The 16,540-nt window shown below is 40.4% G+C and overlaps 1 protein-coding gene across 2 annotated transcripts in view; it reads left to right on the top strand.

Annotated features, from left to right (window-relative positions):
- The window catches only part of AOAH (acyloxyacyl hydrolase), a 173,168-nt gene that overhangs the window by 108,146 nt on the left and 48,482 nt on the right, over positions 1-16,540 (top strand). For both annotated transcript variants that reach the window (XM_060156020.1, XM_060156023.1), the window contains one exon: positions 12,098-12,174. In XM_060156020.1, the coding sequence (XP_060012003.1) occupies positions 12,098-12,174 (77 nt within the window). The remainder of the gene's footprint in view (positions 1-12,097; positions 12,175-16,540) is intronic.

Raw genomic sequence — 16,540 nt, forward strand, 5'->3', positions numbered from 1 at the left:
ACGTGGTGCTTGCAACAAGTATGATTTTTCAATATTGTATCATAAGATGCATCAACATTTGGAATATCTGCATAACTCAGTAAACCAATATTTTCTAAATGACAAGTTTGTGATACATGAAATCATGCCTGGGTGAAAGATCCATTCAAAGTACAAGCTAGACCAATGCACTTGAATGTAACATCATGCAAAAAGTCCATTTCAGATTCCATATTGCAACTAATCACCCTTTAAGAAACAACTGCTTGCTGAGTTTTGGTGTAGAATCAAAGAAGGCTATCAGTTGTTATCTAAAAAGGATATTAAAATGTTATTCACTTTCAACCTAAATGTATACTTAAGACAGGATTTTCTTCATATAATTCCATTAAAAGAACATATCACAACAGACAATGCAGAAGCTGATGTGAGAACCTAGCTGTCTTCTATTGACGTTAAGTCAGACATTGAAGAGATTTGCAAAATGGTAAAATGATGCTTTTCTTCTCAGTAATTGGGGGAAGGGTTGGAAAAATTTTTTTTTCAGAAAACAAATATTTCATTTATGTTAACATGTAATGGGCTTATTATTATTATTTTAAATGATTAATAATTAATTGATCTTTCAAATTTCTAAGTTTTAAGTTCCAGTATATAAATATTGGCAGCTATAACTCACATAAACAAAAGCTCTCCGGTTTCTTCAATAATTTTAAAAACATAAAGTGGTCCTGAGAGAAAAAAATTGAGAATTTCTGTTACAGGGAGTGAGTGTAGAAAAAAGATGTGGCTGAGGAGAGTGGTTGGGGGACGTCAACACGTAGAGGTTAGGGAAGAGAAGGAACGGCCCTCAAAGGGGAAAGAAAACTAGAAGCATTTAGTGTCCTGGAGGCCAAGTGAAGAAAGTGTTTCCAAAGGAGAAGTGCCCATCAGCCAGATGGTGCCTGAGGAAGAGGAAGATGAGAACTGAGAAGGACTACTGGGTGTCCAGGCAGTGATCAAGGGGACACTTCGACCAGAAACGTTTCAGTGGGGCAGAGATGGAAGTCTGATTGGAGAGAATAGGTTCAGGAGGTGATGAAGTAAATGCAGGTGAGCATACACAACTCATAGAGTTTTACTATCAAAGGGAGCAGAGAAGTGAGGTGATAGCCGATGGGGAATAAAAGATGAGGGAGACATTTTTAGATGAGAAATCCTGCAGCATGCTTGTGGAGTTAGGAAGAGCCAAAAGAGGGAGAAAGGCGGACAAAGGAAGGAACAGGTCTTAGACAAGGCAAGAAGGAATGGAATGCAGGCACAGGAAGGCTGCCTGGGGCAGGAAGGACCACCTGGAGACCCCGACTGCTAGCCCAGGACTCTTCCTGCTGTGTACTGACAAATCTCTCCACTGCGGTGATGTCCCTTTTGACCCTACTTAGTTTTTTGGGGTTCTTTTTTTTGACCGTACTTAGTTTTTAATTTTATTTTTTAATTTATTCAAATCATGAATACATTTTTATTTTACAAAAAATACTGAGCTATATAATGTAAAAAGCCAAAGCCCTCTCCCAATTTCATTTCCTTTCTCAGAAGAAAGTCTTGTTATCAATTTAGTGTGGTTTCTTACAGACCCTTTCTATGTATTTGTACATAAAGAAATAAATGCTTTGTTGGGGTTTTCCCGTAAATGACATCATACTATGCATAACATACTATAAATTCATGCTTTAACAATACTTCTTGAAACACTTTCCATTCTTGTGCAGAATGGTATTTCATAGTATGGTTGTTTATTCTCCTACTGATGGACAGTCAACTTAATTCCAAGTTCTCATTAATTCCAATAATGCTGTAATGAACATTCTATGGTTCTCTTTATGACTACATGTAAGGATGTCTTTAGAAAAAAATTACTGGATCAGAATGTATACATTTTTAATTTTTTATAATCCTTCCAAAATGGCTACACCAATTTACAGTCCCACAAATATTGTATAAGAATACTTGTTTCGGGCTTCCCTGGTGGTACAGTGGTTGGGAGTCCGCCTGCTAGTGCAGGGGACACGGGTTCGTGCCCCGGTCCGGGAGGATCCCACATGCCGTGGAGCGGCTGGGCCCGTGAGCCATGGCCGCTGAGCCTGCGCGTCCGGAGCCTGTGCTCCGCAACGGGAGAGGCCACAGCAGTGAGAGGCCCGCGTACCGCAAAAAAAAAAGAATACTTGTTTCCCCACACCTTTGTCAATACCGGCTATTGACAAATATCTTCTTAATTTTTTTCCGATCTAACGAAAAATATTTTATTGCTCTTCTAATATGTAACCTCTTGATTACTAGTGAGTTTGAGCATTTTTCATAGGTATTGAACCTCAGCTTTGTCTTATCTAGTTACCCCCGTTCATGCTTCAACAACCACCAGTCAGGGGTCAGTTCCTTTTGACGGCCTCTCCATACTAAGCCCCATCTGACTATACGATTCTCTCCTGAGCTCCTATTTTGCCCCTTCAATACCAATGTCATCTCACTTGTCATAACTGTTTACTCACTGTCTCCCCACTCCACCTACCCCGTACCAGACTCTGAGCATCTCGAGTGCCAGAATTCGGCTTGACTTCGCTCTGGGGCCCTAGCCCCTGGCACAGAGTGTGGCTCCATAGTAGGTACTCAATAAAAGAATCACTAAGTTTATAATGACATCACTTTATATTTGCAGAGTGTGGTACGATCTACAATCATCCTTCCCTTGCATTGACTCAGATTGCCTAAATCAAATCAGATTTGCAGGAATTAACATTTCAGGGAAAACACCAGGAACATGGGAGGAGGAGTATAAACAGCATGAATTTGATCACCAGCTGCATAACGGGACGCATATAAAAATAAATCAGTGTAACTTAAGCCCTTGGACTTCTAAGTGGGTTCGATAATAAATGTTCTACAAGAAATTAGCAAAATTCATCATAATATTAAAGTAAATACACAGTCAACAAATTGGAGAAAATAAGTTTAAAGTAAAATTATCAACTCAGTAGTCAGGTAGAAAGAGTAAAACAAAGGAGAGATCTGCTATTTGGTCAGTAATAGATAAATTAAGCATTGATGTGATTTTTTGTCCAGAATGATATAATTTTACAGCAGTCTAGATTGATCAAAGTAAATGTACAACCTCCAAATTTTTCTAGTAGAATTCTTGTAACCAACTGAACTTGAGATTTTAGGCCATCTCATAAAGCTCAAATATAGATCACTGAGATAGTTCATCAGTATTCTTCAAAAACTGTTTCTGTGAAACGCTAGTTCCCCAAGATGTTAAAAGGTATTATGCACACTTTTTAAAAAGATTCCTAGGTCAAATAAGTTTTGGAAATGCTGGTTTAAATAAAGGGAAACAGGTTTATTCAGTGTAAGGCTTATCAGAGCCTTCAATAAGCCCCAAAAGTTTTGTATATAGCTCCAAGGTATAATATGAAACATTTCTTAAACTAATCTGACCACAGAACCATGTAGAATGTGTGTGTGTGTGGTTTATGAGAAAAATATGTCTCAAGAAACTAGTGTTGCACAGAGCATTCTTTGAGAAATAGTGCTGAGATTACTAAAACGATCTTCTTCTATGTCACAAGTGATCTTTTCAGATTTATAAGCATCCACAGGCTTAAATCCCTCCGTTTTATCACAGTTTAAAGTTTACCCTGATACAGTGGCCTAGAAACAAATCTGAGGCTGGCAAAAGCCAGGATGGAGAGAGTTATAATGCCACAAGCTCAGAGAAGGGCAGAGGAAGGAATCTTAGTGGAAAGTTAACAGGTAAGAAGCCTTGTGTGAGTATAGCAGCTTATGAATTATTGAACACGATGCCCCTGAAGTCTATTTCCCTCTACTATTTTGCTGCTCCAAATTCAAAAATCTATCATGCTGTCTTGCTAATCTTTTCATGTCTGAACTCCTGGGACCTCCTCTGCAGTCATCCTCACCCTGCAAGCCCCCCTGCATAATTAGCCCATTGCCAGGCTCTTTGAATACACAACGAGTCATATTCTGCATGTTTATCTCTCTCTGAGGCTGAAATCTTGGTTCTCCTGTGATGCAGTGAATTAGGGGCTACACAGGGCTCTGGGACGTGGCTAGTATCAAAGAGCTAGAAGGAATTTTAAAAGTTCTTTAATCCATCTCCCTGGCCCCATGCTGGCCTGATCTCCATCCACATCGGAAAGCAAATTATCTACCCTTGTCTTAAAACTTCCTAGCAGTAGAGGTCCCTGAATAAAGCCTGTCTAGTCTCTAAATTATCCAACTTTATCCCAATCCACTCCCCTGTCCTAACCGTTCACATCAAATGTTACCATTTCTCTCTCACTCACCTTCCAAGCCCCAGTCTTTTTTGTGTGACTTATCCCCATTCAGCTTCACAGGGTCTCAGAATTTATACCCAAACTAGCTGTGCTGCTAAAGAGAGTCAGAAATAGACTCAGAAACAGGACCTGATACATCACTGCTGCTTGAATAATATTTCACTCGGTTTATCCCAAAAACCCTCTGATATGCTAAGCCCTTTGGGAAACTGTTTTGTTGCCTCTCTCCAAGTGGGTTCTGCTTGGAATCAACATAGGAAGTGATAATTTTTTCAATTTTAAAACAACCCTTTTAATTTGTCTGCATTATTCTTGAGTCTTGTTCTTAATTTTACTCTTTCTTTTGTTTTGTTTTTCTTTCAGCCATAGCGAAATGAGGTGGGGGGGGTCATTAGAAGGCTCTCAGAGAAAGTGATTTTTGTGTTACCTGAGCCCATGTTGGGGAAAGCAACTAGTAGACATTCTGAGATTTATCTGTTTTGAATTTTGGTATTAGAAATCAAAATATGACTAGTGTGTCCTCAGTGAAAGGGCTATACTTCCCAGGCCCTACAATAGATGGAGCTGATAAAACTGGGAATTTAATATGGTGAACCTCCAAGCCTACTCTCAATGCTGAGGGCACCCCTACCTTAGACACTGGGGAATGTGTGAGGAAGAGAACTTTCAAACACTCCTTCTCTGCACCCCTCAAACTACAGGACTGAAGCTATTACCTCTTCTACTAACTCGTTGGACTGGGTTTTGATGCACAACAGAGGAAAAAGAGAAATAAAGATCATACAGGAGGGCTTCCCTGGTGGCGTAGTGGTTGAGAGTCCGCCTGCTGATGCAGGGGACGCAGGTACGTGCCCCGGTCCGGGAGCATCCCACATGCCGCGGAGCGGCTGGGCCCATGAGCCATGGCCGCTGAGCCTGCGCGTCCGGAGCCTGTGCTCTGCAACAGGAGAGGCCACAACAGTGAGAGCCCCGCGTACCGCAAAAAAAAAAAAAAAAAAGATCATACAGAAAACTGGAGTCCAAGTAGAGAGAGGGGAGTGAGAAGAGGGGAATTTGAAACCAGAATGGTGATCACCGTTAACCTTACTATGCACGGTATCCTCAGTTTAGCCTATTAATTAAAGTTTCACTGACCCTGTATGTAAATAACTTTCTATTAAGCAATCTCCTCCATTTATAGGCATCTCAAATATTGTATTACAAGCTTCTCAACATATTGTACTGATCCCTCTATCTTCTCAGAATTCCTGAGCACTGCACGAGAAATTCAGTTCCTAAAATTTATAAGAGAGGTTATGTATTGAGAATGGAGATGAAAGAAAATAGTAACTTTTTAGGTGAAATAGTTTCTAGTACTTGGTATTACAAAACCTTAATCCCAAAATTCTAGATGCTATTTCTGGTCAGAAATAGTAATGGAGCTCTTTGCCTATTGATAAAGATTTCTATGTTCCTTCTGTAATGTGTGACTAACTGTATCTATAATATTAATATCCACACTGTTTACTCTCTATGAGCAGGTCAAGAACAAAACAATATTTCAGTACATAAATTCCATTTTTAGAATTATCAAAAATACCTTTCTGGCTAAATATTGGTAATCATTACTTTCCCAAAGGAAAATAACCCCTCTTTATTGACTGTGAAATTATTTTAGTATTTAACTCAGATCTAATGTCCATTTCCCATCTGTTTTTTCAAAATATAATAAAATAGTCATGGCAGAGGGCATAGATGATGCAGTGTATAAAGTATTCATTTCAGGCTTTTGGGTAAGATAGCAGATTGAACAAAGCATTTACTTCTCTTCCTTGAGAAACCCCACTAAAATGACAGTAAACAAATTTGTCCACAAGGACAAAGAGAACAGGAAGACCCAACAGCCACAAAATGTTGGAAGCCAGAAAGCAGAAGGACAAGTGGTAACTTACTTAGTCGATTCAAGAAAGTTGCGTCCTAAACTAGGAGGAGGGACAGCTGAGAAGCAACCCAGTCTATACCACAGAACCCCAGAGGCCTTGGGAACTGGCTCCATATGGTAGCTCTAGAAATGAAAGTGAGGTTAAAAACAAGTCTTGGTTGAAAGATTATTGAAGTAGTTAGATCCTCGGATCTCTTCCCCTCCCTTATTCTGATATAAGACTAGGGTTTCTTCTCTGGAGATGCTAAAATCAAGAGCTTCTGGACTGGAAGACAGCAGGCAAGGGGAGGTAGGAGCACTGTGCTAAAGCACAAGCATGCTGAACCTGAAGTCCACCCACCCCTGGACCCAGAGGACTGGCAACCCAGCTGGACACTAGAAGACCCTTCTCTGGGGAATCTGCACATCCTAAGAGGAAAGCCCCAAAGACTCGGACAGCAGGGGTTCCCTGAGAAAGGCCCAGCCAGTCCACCCTCTAGTAAGGGCCGTAGACAACAAGCCACACCCAGCAGGCCCACCTTCCAATCAGCTTTTGAGTTTTCAGCTAGTTTCCACTTTTACACATAAGCCAACAACCCAAGATCATCAGATATCTGAGACCAACCTCGAATGTGAAAAACAACACAAAAAACAAAGAGAAAAACAACTTCAAGATAACAGAGACAGTGCTCCAAGGGGAAATCTTTTTTAACTTTAATTAATATCCTACTTATAAAAATAATTAAAATGGTATCTTCAAAAAAATAAGAGGAGATATTACATTCATGAAATTAAAACATTATACTAAAATTAAAGAAATATTCAGAGACCAAAAATGATCATTGGGAGATTATACTAATGACATAAGATGAATTTCATGGATGTATTGAAAAATCATGTTGAGGATATCATCCAGAAAATAGAGCAAAAGACAAAGAGATGGAAACTAAGATAGAAAAACTAGGAAAATTAGAGGACCAGTCTAGGTGACCCAGTATCCCAATAATAGGAGTTCTAAGAAAGGAAGAAATCATCAATGGAATAATTCAAGAACACCTCTCAGAACTGAGTGACATGAATTTCCAGGTTGAAAGTGTGTCTAACACTGAATAGAAATAGAACCACACCAAGCCTGTCATCATGACACTTCAGAACACTTGGAACAGATGCTACTCAGGTTCTCAAAGGATTGAGGCACAGAATGGCTTCAGACAACAACATAGGTAGGTCAGGATCCAATGGATTGATTCCTTCGAACTTCTGAGGGAAAACGATATTAACCCAGAATTCTATAAGCATCTGTTCTGCACATCGACTGTTGTGTAAAAAGTACTCCAAAGTTTAGTGGCTTAAAACAAGGCATTTTTATACCTCACAGTTTGGGAGGTCAGGAATTCAGGCAGAGCTTGGCTGGCCAATTCTTCCTCTCCATGTAATATTGACCATGGACATGACAGTATTCACTTAGCGCTGGGCTGGAGGGTCCAAGATGGCTTCACTCACACGAAGTGGGTGCCTGACAAGTGGTGACCAGAAGGTTGGGTTTAGCTGGATCTCTTTTCCTTTCCAGGTAGGGTTTGGTTTTTCTTTAATAAACTTTAATTTTTGAGCAGTTTTAACTTTACAGAAAAAATGAGCAGAAAGTACTGAGAGTTCCCAAATAATCCCTCATCTCCTCAATTCCCCCTATTATTAACATCTCACATTAGTGTGGTAGATTTGTTATAAATGAAGAGCCAACATTGATACGTTATTCTTAACTGAAGTCTATAGTTTACATAAGGGTTTACTCTTTGTGTTGTGCATTCTATGCGTTTTGACAAATGCATAATGACATATATCCACCATTACAGTATTGTACAGATTAGTTTCACTGCCCTAAAAAGCCCCTGTACTCCACCTGTTAATACCCGTCTCCCTCCTCTTAACCCCTGGAAACCACTGATTTTTTTATTGTCTCCATGTTTTGCCTTTTCCAGAATGTCACATAGCTGGAATCACACAGTATGCAGTCTTTTCAGATTGACTTCTTTTACTCAACAATATATACTTAAGCTTCCTCTATGTCTCTTCATGGCGTAATAGCTCACTTCCTTTTATTGCTGAATAATAGTCCTTTGTATGGGTGTACCACGGTTTATCTATTCACCTATTGAAGGACATCTTTGTTGCTTCCACTATAGGGCCTCTTTAACATGGTGTCTCCAGAGAGATAGTCAGCCTTCTTAGGTGGTGGACCAGGGCTCCAAGAGACCGAAGTTGCCAGGACTCTTAAAAGCCAGGCCGAAACCGGCATAGTGTCGCTTCCACCATATCCTTTTGGTCACAGCCAAGATTTAAGGGCAGGGGTGTCAAAGATAATGAGGCTATTCTTAAATCTACCACACCAGGCAACAAGAGGCAAACTGATAATTCTGGAGACCCGTTTCCTCTTTCCTATCGGTACTTAACAAGAAGCTGATTCATCCTGTTTGGAATGCCTCCTTTTTAACAGAACAGTTACCTATCCCTGAAATTTATTATTATTATTATATAACAACTTATAAACACCAGAACCTGCTTTCCCTAAAAATATATAGGGTGTCGCATATGTGTCCAGTCTAGCTATGTCCTGTCTAAGACACTTTTCTATGAGATAATGAGAGTTCAGGGACCAGGTGAACGCTGCTACTTCTCTACTTGAAGTTCGTCCCCAACAAGTCCTATTAACCCTTATTTGTGTTTGTATTTATGGTGCAAGCTGTGTTTCTGGGCCCGCCCTACACCTCACCAGCAATACCTCACCACCCTACACCTCACTAAGTCAAAAATAAAAACATTTTCAGATGCTAAAAAAAAAGTAATGTTACTTCACACACATCCTTCAAACGTTACGTAAAAGTACTCTCCATCAAAAATAAGAAAAATGTGGTCTTCCAGGAAATAGGATATCTAACAAGTCAGGAAGAGGTGAAAAGGATCCCCAGGGTATGAAGAAGGAGGCTCCCAGGATATCTGCTCTGCAGCAGAGTGAGAGGGCAACAAGTCCTGATTAAGCAGGGCAAGAGGACCCAGGAGAGATTTCCACAAGGAGATGAAATTAAAAAACTATCTGATACATCAGAGCATATTGAAAAGAGATCAAAAAGATGATAAACAGTTAAGAAAATTAAACAAAGAAACAAAGGCAGCTATTAACTCCAGGGAATTGAAAGTGTTGTGAAGAGAAGAAAAAGCAATCATAGATCTGCTGGGAATAGCTAAATCCTCCTCTTGATAGTGAGAAGTGAATAGATAATGCCAAAGACTAAAAATCAAGAAGTAGCCTTGAAAGTATGTTATTTAGAGATAAGAAAGAAAATACGAAAAGACTCAGTCAAATAAGGTTGAAATTAATTGCCTCTGGGAGTGGAGAAATGGGGAGGAACGGGGAGTGTGAGCTTGCTGTTTATCACTACAAGCCTTATAGACTAAAATAGTTCAACTATTTTGTTCTGTAAGGCTCACCACTTCAAGTCTTTGCTCACATCCACCTTTTCAATAAGCCTTGTTCTGACCACTCTAATCCTAGCTCCCCTGCCTCCCTTTTTTCCATAGCATTTACTGTCTTCTAGCATGCTCCATAATTTGCCTATTCGTGATGTTTAGTGGGTTTTTTCCCCTGCCAGAATGTCAATGACACAGGGGCAGGGATCTTCGTCTTTTTCATTTACCAGTAGGACCCAGGTGCCTCGAATAGTGCCTGGAACATAGTAAGGCCCCTTAAACATTATTCAAGTAAAATGAATTTGATTTTTAAAACTATGCACATGGGTAGCTTTGATTTTAAAAAGTAAAATAAATCACTCACCTCAAAACTCTACCACAAAGCAAAAATTCCATAATTATAATACTGTTCAGAGATCTTGGTCTTCTATTAAGAAATGTTACTAGTAGTTTCTTTTTGGGGGGGGGGTTAATTGAAGTATAGTTGATTACAGTGTTGTATTAGTTTCTTTATTACATTCTTTTCCCTTATAAGTTATTATGAAATAACTTATAGGAGAAAAGAATGTGCTATACAGTAGGTCCTTGTTGGTTATCTATTTTATATATAGTAGTGTGTACATGTTAATCCCAAACTCCTAATTTAGCCCTCCCTCCCCCTTTCCCCTTTGATAACCACAAGTTTTTCTTTCTATTATTATTAGTTTCCTCAGACTTCAGAAAGAACAATACTTACAGTGCATTCTAAGTGCCCAAACCTGAAGCACTGAGACAGTAGGCAAGCACTATAATACAATGAGTGAGACTTACATAACACTTAAAAATAAGTGATGATTTATGTAAGGTTGTGAGATATGAAGTTTATTATAATGAAGAGAAGATAAAATACATTTGAGGAATAATCAAATATATCTGAGTTTGATTATTATTCATTAGTTTATACCTGGTCTTGTTTCAAAATGGATTTTAGGAAGCCTATAAAAGTATAGAGAGGGCTTCCCTGGTGGCGCAGTGGTTGAGAGTCCGCCTGCCGATGCAGGGGACGCGGGTTCGTGCCCCGGTCCGGGAAGATCCCACATGCCGCGGAGCGGCTGGGCCCGTGAGCCATGGCCGCTGAGCCTGCGCGTCCGGAGCCTGTGCTCCGAAACGGGAGAGGCCACAACAGTGAGAGGCCCGCGTACCGCAAAAAAAAAAAAAAAAAGTATAGAGAACATAACATTAAATTCCATTTAAATTAAATTAAAGTTTGGCAAAAGAAGATAGAAAATCAAAGATGGGACAAAGAGAAGCCAATAAAATGACTTAAAATATGTGCAGTTACAGCCTGATGCTGGTTGAAAATTTGTCTCTAAAATCTGTGTCCATTAGTATTAGATTCAGCTATAAGTAATGGAGAAACTCAATGTATGGGTGGTTTAAATAAGTTGACAGATGAGTTTATTTCTCTCACATGTGCAGTCCAGATCTGATATGGGAGGTCAGCTCCACTGGTCCTCAGGGATCCAGAGCCCTTCCAGCTCATGCCTCTGTTTTCTCAGTGTAGAACTTACCCCACAGTCCAAGATGACAGCATTCCTGTTGTGGGCAGCAGAATGGAGAAAAAGGACTAAGCAAGGGTCACCTGCCAATTGTTTCCTGAGAAACATTCCCAGAAACTGTCACTGGATACTTCTTCCATCTAATTGTCCAGAATTTAGTGAAGTGGCCACTCCTAGCTGCAAGGGAAGCTGAGTAAAGCAGTCATCATTTGGGGCAGACACATGTCCTAATGAAACTTCTATTAAAATGGATGAAGGGGGGCTTCCCTGGTGGCGCAGTGGTTGAGAGTCCGCCTGCCGATGCAGGGGACACGGGTTCGTGCCCCAGTCTGGGAAGATCCCACATACCGCGGAGCGGCTGGGCCTGTGGGCCATGGCCGCTGAGCCTGCGCGTCCGGAGCCTGTGCTCCGCAACGGGAGAGGCCACAACAGTGAGAGGCCCGCGTGCTGAAAAAAAAAAAAAAAAATGGATGAAGGGGGAGAAATGGATCTGAAAGACAACAGGAGTGTCTGCCACAGCTTCACAGCAACCAAAAGAAGAAAGGGAACATGATCAGATTCAAAATAACCGAGTTGGTAAAAATGACCAGTTGCTCAAGAGACTTAGAGCAGCTCTTGGTTAAAAGGCTAGAAAGGGATGACTGGAAGTCTTCATAAAAAGAAGAAAAAGTTTGATCTTATCACATCAGTGCAACCCATTTTGTAGAACTGTTTCTTATAACAACTCCTAATAATGTATTGACAGTTTAGGGAAAATGTGCCTGCAGAGATTTGATTTTCTGAGTTCATTTTCACATTTAAAAAATCATAATAAAACCATGTTTCTTTTAACTCCATCATGTGAATGTCCTGTCATTAAATATACACATATATATTTCTTTCAGAGTTAACTCTATTTACCTTCGTTTACGGAAAAGAAACCACTGCAATCACAGGGACTACCAGAACATTTCAAGAAATGGTATGTAGTGTTCCATTGAAACTTTCACCAATGTGCCTTTAATGATTGGTTTCATTTCATAAGTACCACAAAAGCAGAGGATTAGATAATAATGAACATAGAATAAAATGAACAGTCCCCCTTTTCAATACCATTTCCTTTTCTGAGAGAGGGGCCCTTTTAAGGCCTTTTACCCATAGCAAAAGAGAACAAGACAAGATGCCGTTAAGGTAGAGACCACGGGGGCACCTCAGTCATCCAAGAGCAAAGCTCTAGAAAGGCCAAAGTGCAGGGCATCAAGCCTCAGGAAGCAAGACCAAAGTGAGCATTTGCAGAACAAGGGCTGAGCGAAATCAAGGTCATTGCAAAGACTCTGCCCTTCCTTATGGTGCAAAGTCTCCCACATTTCTACTGGGGTTGGAGTTTTATGAAAAATAGCTAAAAGTTTGTGGCTGAAACCCCCCAAAGCCATTTTAAAAAGGAACGTGTTTTCAGGGTATTGTCTCCATCAGCTTCCCATGTTTCCCAGACATCTGTGTCTTCTGGGCTTGTTTTTTACCTGTGTGGTTCTCACCTCCCACCTGGGACCCAGATTCAGTCCACAAGATTTTGATGTAACTCCTGATTGATTAACCATGGCGTGGCTAGTACCTAGTGAGCTCCCGAGTAAGGTTTTCTGACACATAATGCAGAGATGGCAAACACTTGGTCTGTGTGTTGCCACTCCATCTTCCCAAGTCTGGGGAAGAGATTAACTAACCCACCTCAGCACTCTTGTCTGCTCTTCTGCTTCAGCCATTCTCACAACACAGCACACCTGCCAATCATCATCAACAGATTAGACTTGGCACATAAAGTTAAACCTATTTGCCATCCCTATGCCATCTCTAAATCAACAGAGCATTAAGGAATTTTCCAAGCAGTACAAGTTTTATCTAAATATATGACCTACAAATAATGTATTGTTTATCATATATATTCTATGCAGAACAAATGTTCTATTCTAAGGACAACATAGTTTTTTTCTTACTAATAAAATAATAGCTGATTGTTGATCTCTTCCAAACGCTAAGAACAATTTATGTATAATATTTCACCTAATCCTTTCAACAAACTATAAAGCAAGTATTTATTATATGACATATTATATTACTTCAATTCTAAGATATCATTGATTGTATTAGCTCTGGAGAGTGTTAACGGTGGAAAAAGGAAAGGAAAATGGCAATGTACACATTGATTGCAGTGCTCAACCCAGTATCAAATGTATTAAAATACATTTCTCAGAATTGGGAATTTTTAATGATATCTACACTGTTACAGCTGAGAAAACAGAGGCATAGAGAGAACAAAGAGTCCTGTCCAGGTCACAGAATAGAAAGTTGCAGAGCTGGAATTTGTACCCAGCTTATCTCACTCCACTCAGACACCAACAACGATAATACAGTCACTGGTCTGTGATCCGAGATTGACCCACAGAAAGAAATCAACCTTGTCTCTCTGCGTATGAACATGACCAACAGTCTATTGGAAAGTTGTCCTGCAACCTGGCTAAGAATCATCATAGACACAAAGTGAATACTGACCCCTTGTTGCTCTCTCTCTTCTCCTTTAATGAGATATTCAAACAGTCCCAGTGCTGGCAAAAGCTCTCTGTCGGTGTAGACTGTAAAAACAAAGAACACAAAAACACCATGTGGAATATTATGCAGCTCTAGAAAGTGAGGACTAAATGTCCATATATTTTTATTTAGAAAGACAAAACACCGCCAAAAGAAAAATTAGCATATAAAATTGGATAGTATAATTTAATTTCTACTGTATTTTGAAAAGAAAAGAAAAAACTAGCTGTACATAAGAAAATTGGTAGAAAATACACCAAAATCATTATGTTTGATAAATTATGGGTGATAGCTTTCATTTTTTTTAATATTTCTGTTTCCCACAGATTTTGGTTTTATATAGAAATAACAACCAAAAAAAATCTAGATGGAAACTGAAGGAACAGTAAAGACCTTGCCCAAGGTCCGCAGCCAAGAGTCCATGTTAGGGTGCAGAATAAGGAATAGGATTCGGCTAGAAATGCAGGCTGGAAGCTGTGCTCTCCCCGTGTGCCTGTGACACCAGCATTTCTCTCTCACAAGACCCAGACATGTCATCTCAATGTCACTTTGCTCCCACAATGAATGCAGCCATCTTCTGTAAAATCTAAAAGACCAAAGTAAAATTCTCTGAAAAGTACTCAGTACAATTTATAGTAGACATCTCTCCTTTTGTGGTACACTGTCTTGACAGCATTTCTTTAAAATTCAGATCGTGGAGATAAAAAAGGAGAAAGGAGATGGGAGGATAGCCTAATCACGAAAAAACATGTATGTCAAAATTTGATTGACATCCATGGCTTCTGTCAGACTTTTATCTAATGAATAGATGCTGGGGTGGAGTTGGGGGTGAGGAGTGTTTCTGTTCTTTTCTTTAAATTCAAAATCCTTAGAAATACAGAGAGTGTACACTTTGTCTAGTATAACTTCTTTGAAGATGCTTCTTGACTATTTTTCTAAGGATGCAATTATAAAAAAAATTTTTTTAAGTTTCTCATAGTTACTCATTATTTAATGTCCTGGCTTTATTCTCCAGCACATCTTCCTGTTTTCTGCTGCTTTCCTCACTATGGATTTTTCCTTTGATTATTATGCAGCGTGTAAACTGACTGCCAGTGCCAAATTATTTCAATTACTCCCCAAGGTTTTTATTAAATATAGAAAAAGTCGGCTTTCTATAGTCTGCATTTTTATGTCTACACTTATTTTTCAGAACCAGTGAGAGAGAAAGGAAAAAGGGAAGAAAGAGTTGAATGGAATATGAAAGTGTTTCTTAAAAATTGTGTAATAAGAATTAAAGAAACAGCTCCTATTTTCCTCTTGAGGTTTATGTACAAGATCTCAAAAATTTCTATAGATAGCTCTCCCATGAACCATTGCCAGTGATTATAAGGTACTTTAAAATGTAAACTGTTGAAGTCATTTTAATTTGGGTACTAATTCTCTGGCATAGAGGGTTAAGCGTAGGAAGTTTCTTGCTAAGCCTTCTTTACAATCAGCAAAGGAGATGGGTTGCAGCAGCCCTTACAGCTCCCAACATGCCAACACGGCTCGGGTGGGGAGCAGAAGGGAGTGCGGTGAAGGGGGAAAGGGTCAAAACACCAGGGGGTTGGCTGGGTCCTCACAGAATATCACCTCACTTCTCAGGATACAAGGTGAAGCCCAGAGAACAGAGAGCAGAGGTCTTCCCCTCCTTGTTACTTCATAAAGTCTTTTTTCTTTGTGTAAAAAATAGCAGACTGGTTTTGAGTTTAGGCCCTGGAAATGTTCTGTGACTTGGACAAATTGTTAAATTTCTCTGGTCCGTTTCTTCATCTATAAAATGGGGATCATGGTTGGATGAGCACAAATGCCCAAGGCGACGCCAGGATCTCATTCTTTGTTGCCATTGCAACAAGCCAGCTCCAATGGGATTCTTCACCCCACCCTCCTGGGGGAAAGGCTGCACCCAAACTCAGCGGAATGATGGGGTTCAGGGGACAAGCCCAGCCTTGTAAGTTTGTCCTTTCCCCAATAAAACCAATTCTTTAAACTATGTCACATGACACGAAGGAATTCATCACAGAACCCAGATGGGTCTCCCTTTGCAAAGTGGCGGTGATAGCAGTCCATACTTGAACTTCACTGGGCCGTGGTAAGGTTGAATGGGGAAATACAGTGCTTCCTGATCTTCCATCTTTGTTGCTAACTTCCACCACCTGTCCTGTTATTTACTCAGCATTTTAAAGCAATCAGTCACTTTTTCAATATAAATTTTTGTTTAAAGAAGCAAGTAGATTTGAAAAATCAAAAATAAATTTAAAAAACACATGTCCATGTTGGGAAGGCCTGTGGCTCCCAGAGTTCAAGGGCAGAAAGAGGGACATCTAGCATTGAGTTTCCCGGCCCCTGGGAACAGTAGCTAGCAGGAAGGTAATGGGGATAGGGGAGGGGCTGCCAGCCCCATCGGGAGAATCTGGCAGAAAGAAAGGGGCTTCCTCTGGGAGGAAGAAGCTGGGCTAGGGATAGGAGTGGGCAGTGATGGAAACTGGTAGCTGGCAGATCTAAGATTGACAGAGGGGACCTGGGGCGAAGGCTAGAGGAGAAATGAGGGGACTGCAGAGGGAGCCCTGGGGAATGGGAGGCAAGTGCAGCCTGGGGAGCAGGCTCGGGGCTCCCCTAGAGAGGCTGGAGGAGACAATGGGCAAGGGCAGGGTTAAGGCGACGGTGTGAGAACTGAGGGTGGGGCAGTGAAAGACCCCTGCTGATGGGTGAGGCAAGAGGTGGAAGCTGTGGGTGGAAGGGGC

The sequence above is a fragment of the Lagenorhynchus albirostris genome, chromosome 8, assembly GCF_949774975.1.
Source record: "Lagenorhynchus albirostris chromosome 8, mLagAlb1.1, whole genome shotgun sequence".
Classification (NCBI taxonomy): Eukaryota; Metazoa; Chordata; class Mammalia; order Artiodactyla; family Delphinidae; genus Lagenorhynchus; species Lagenorhynchus albirostris.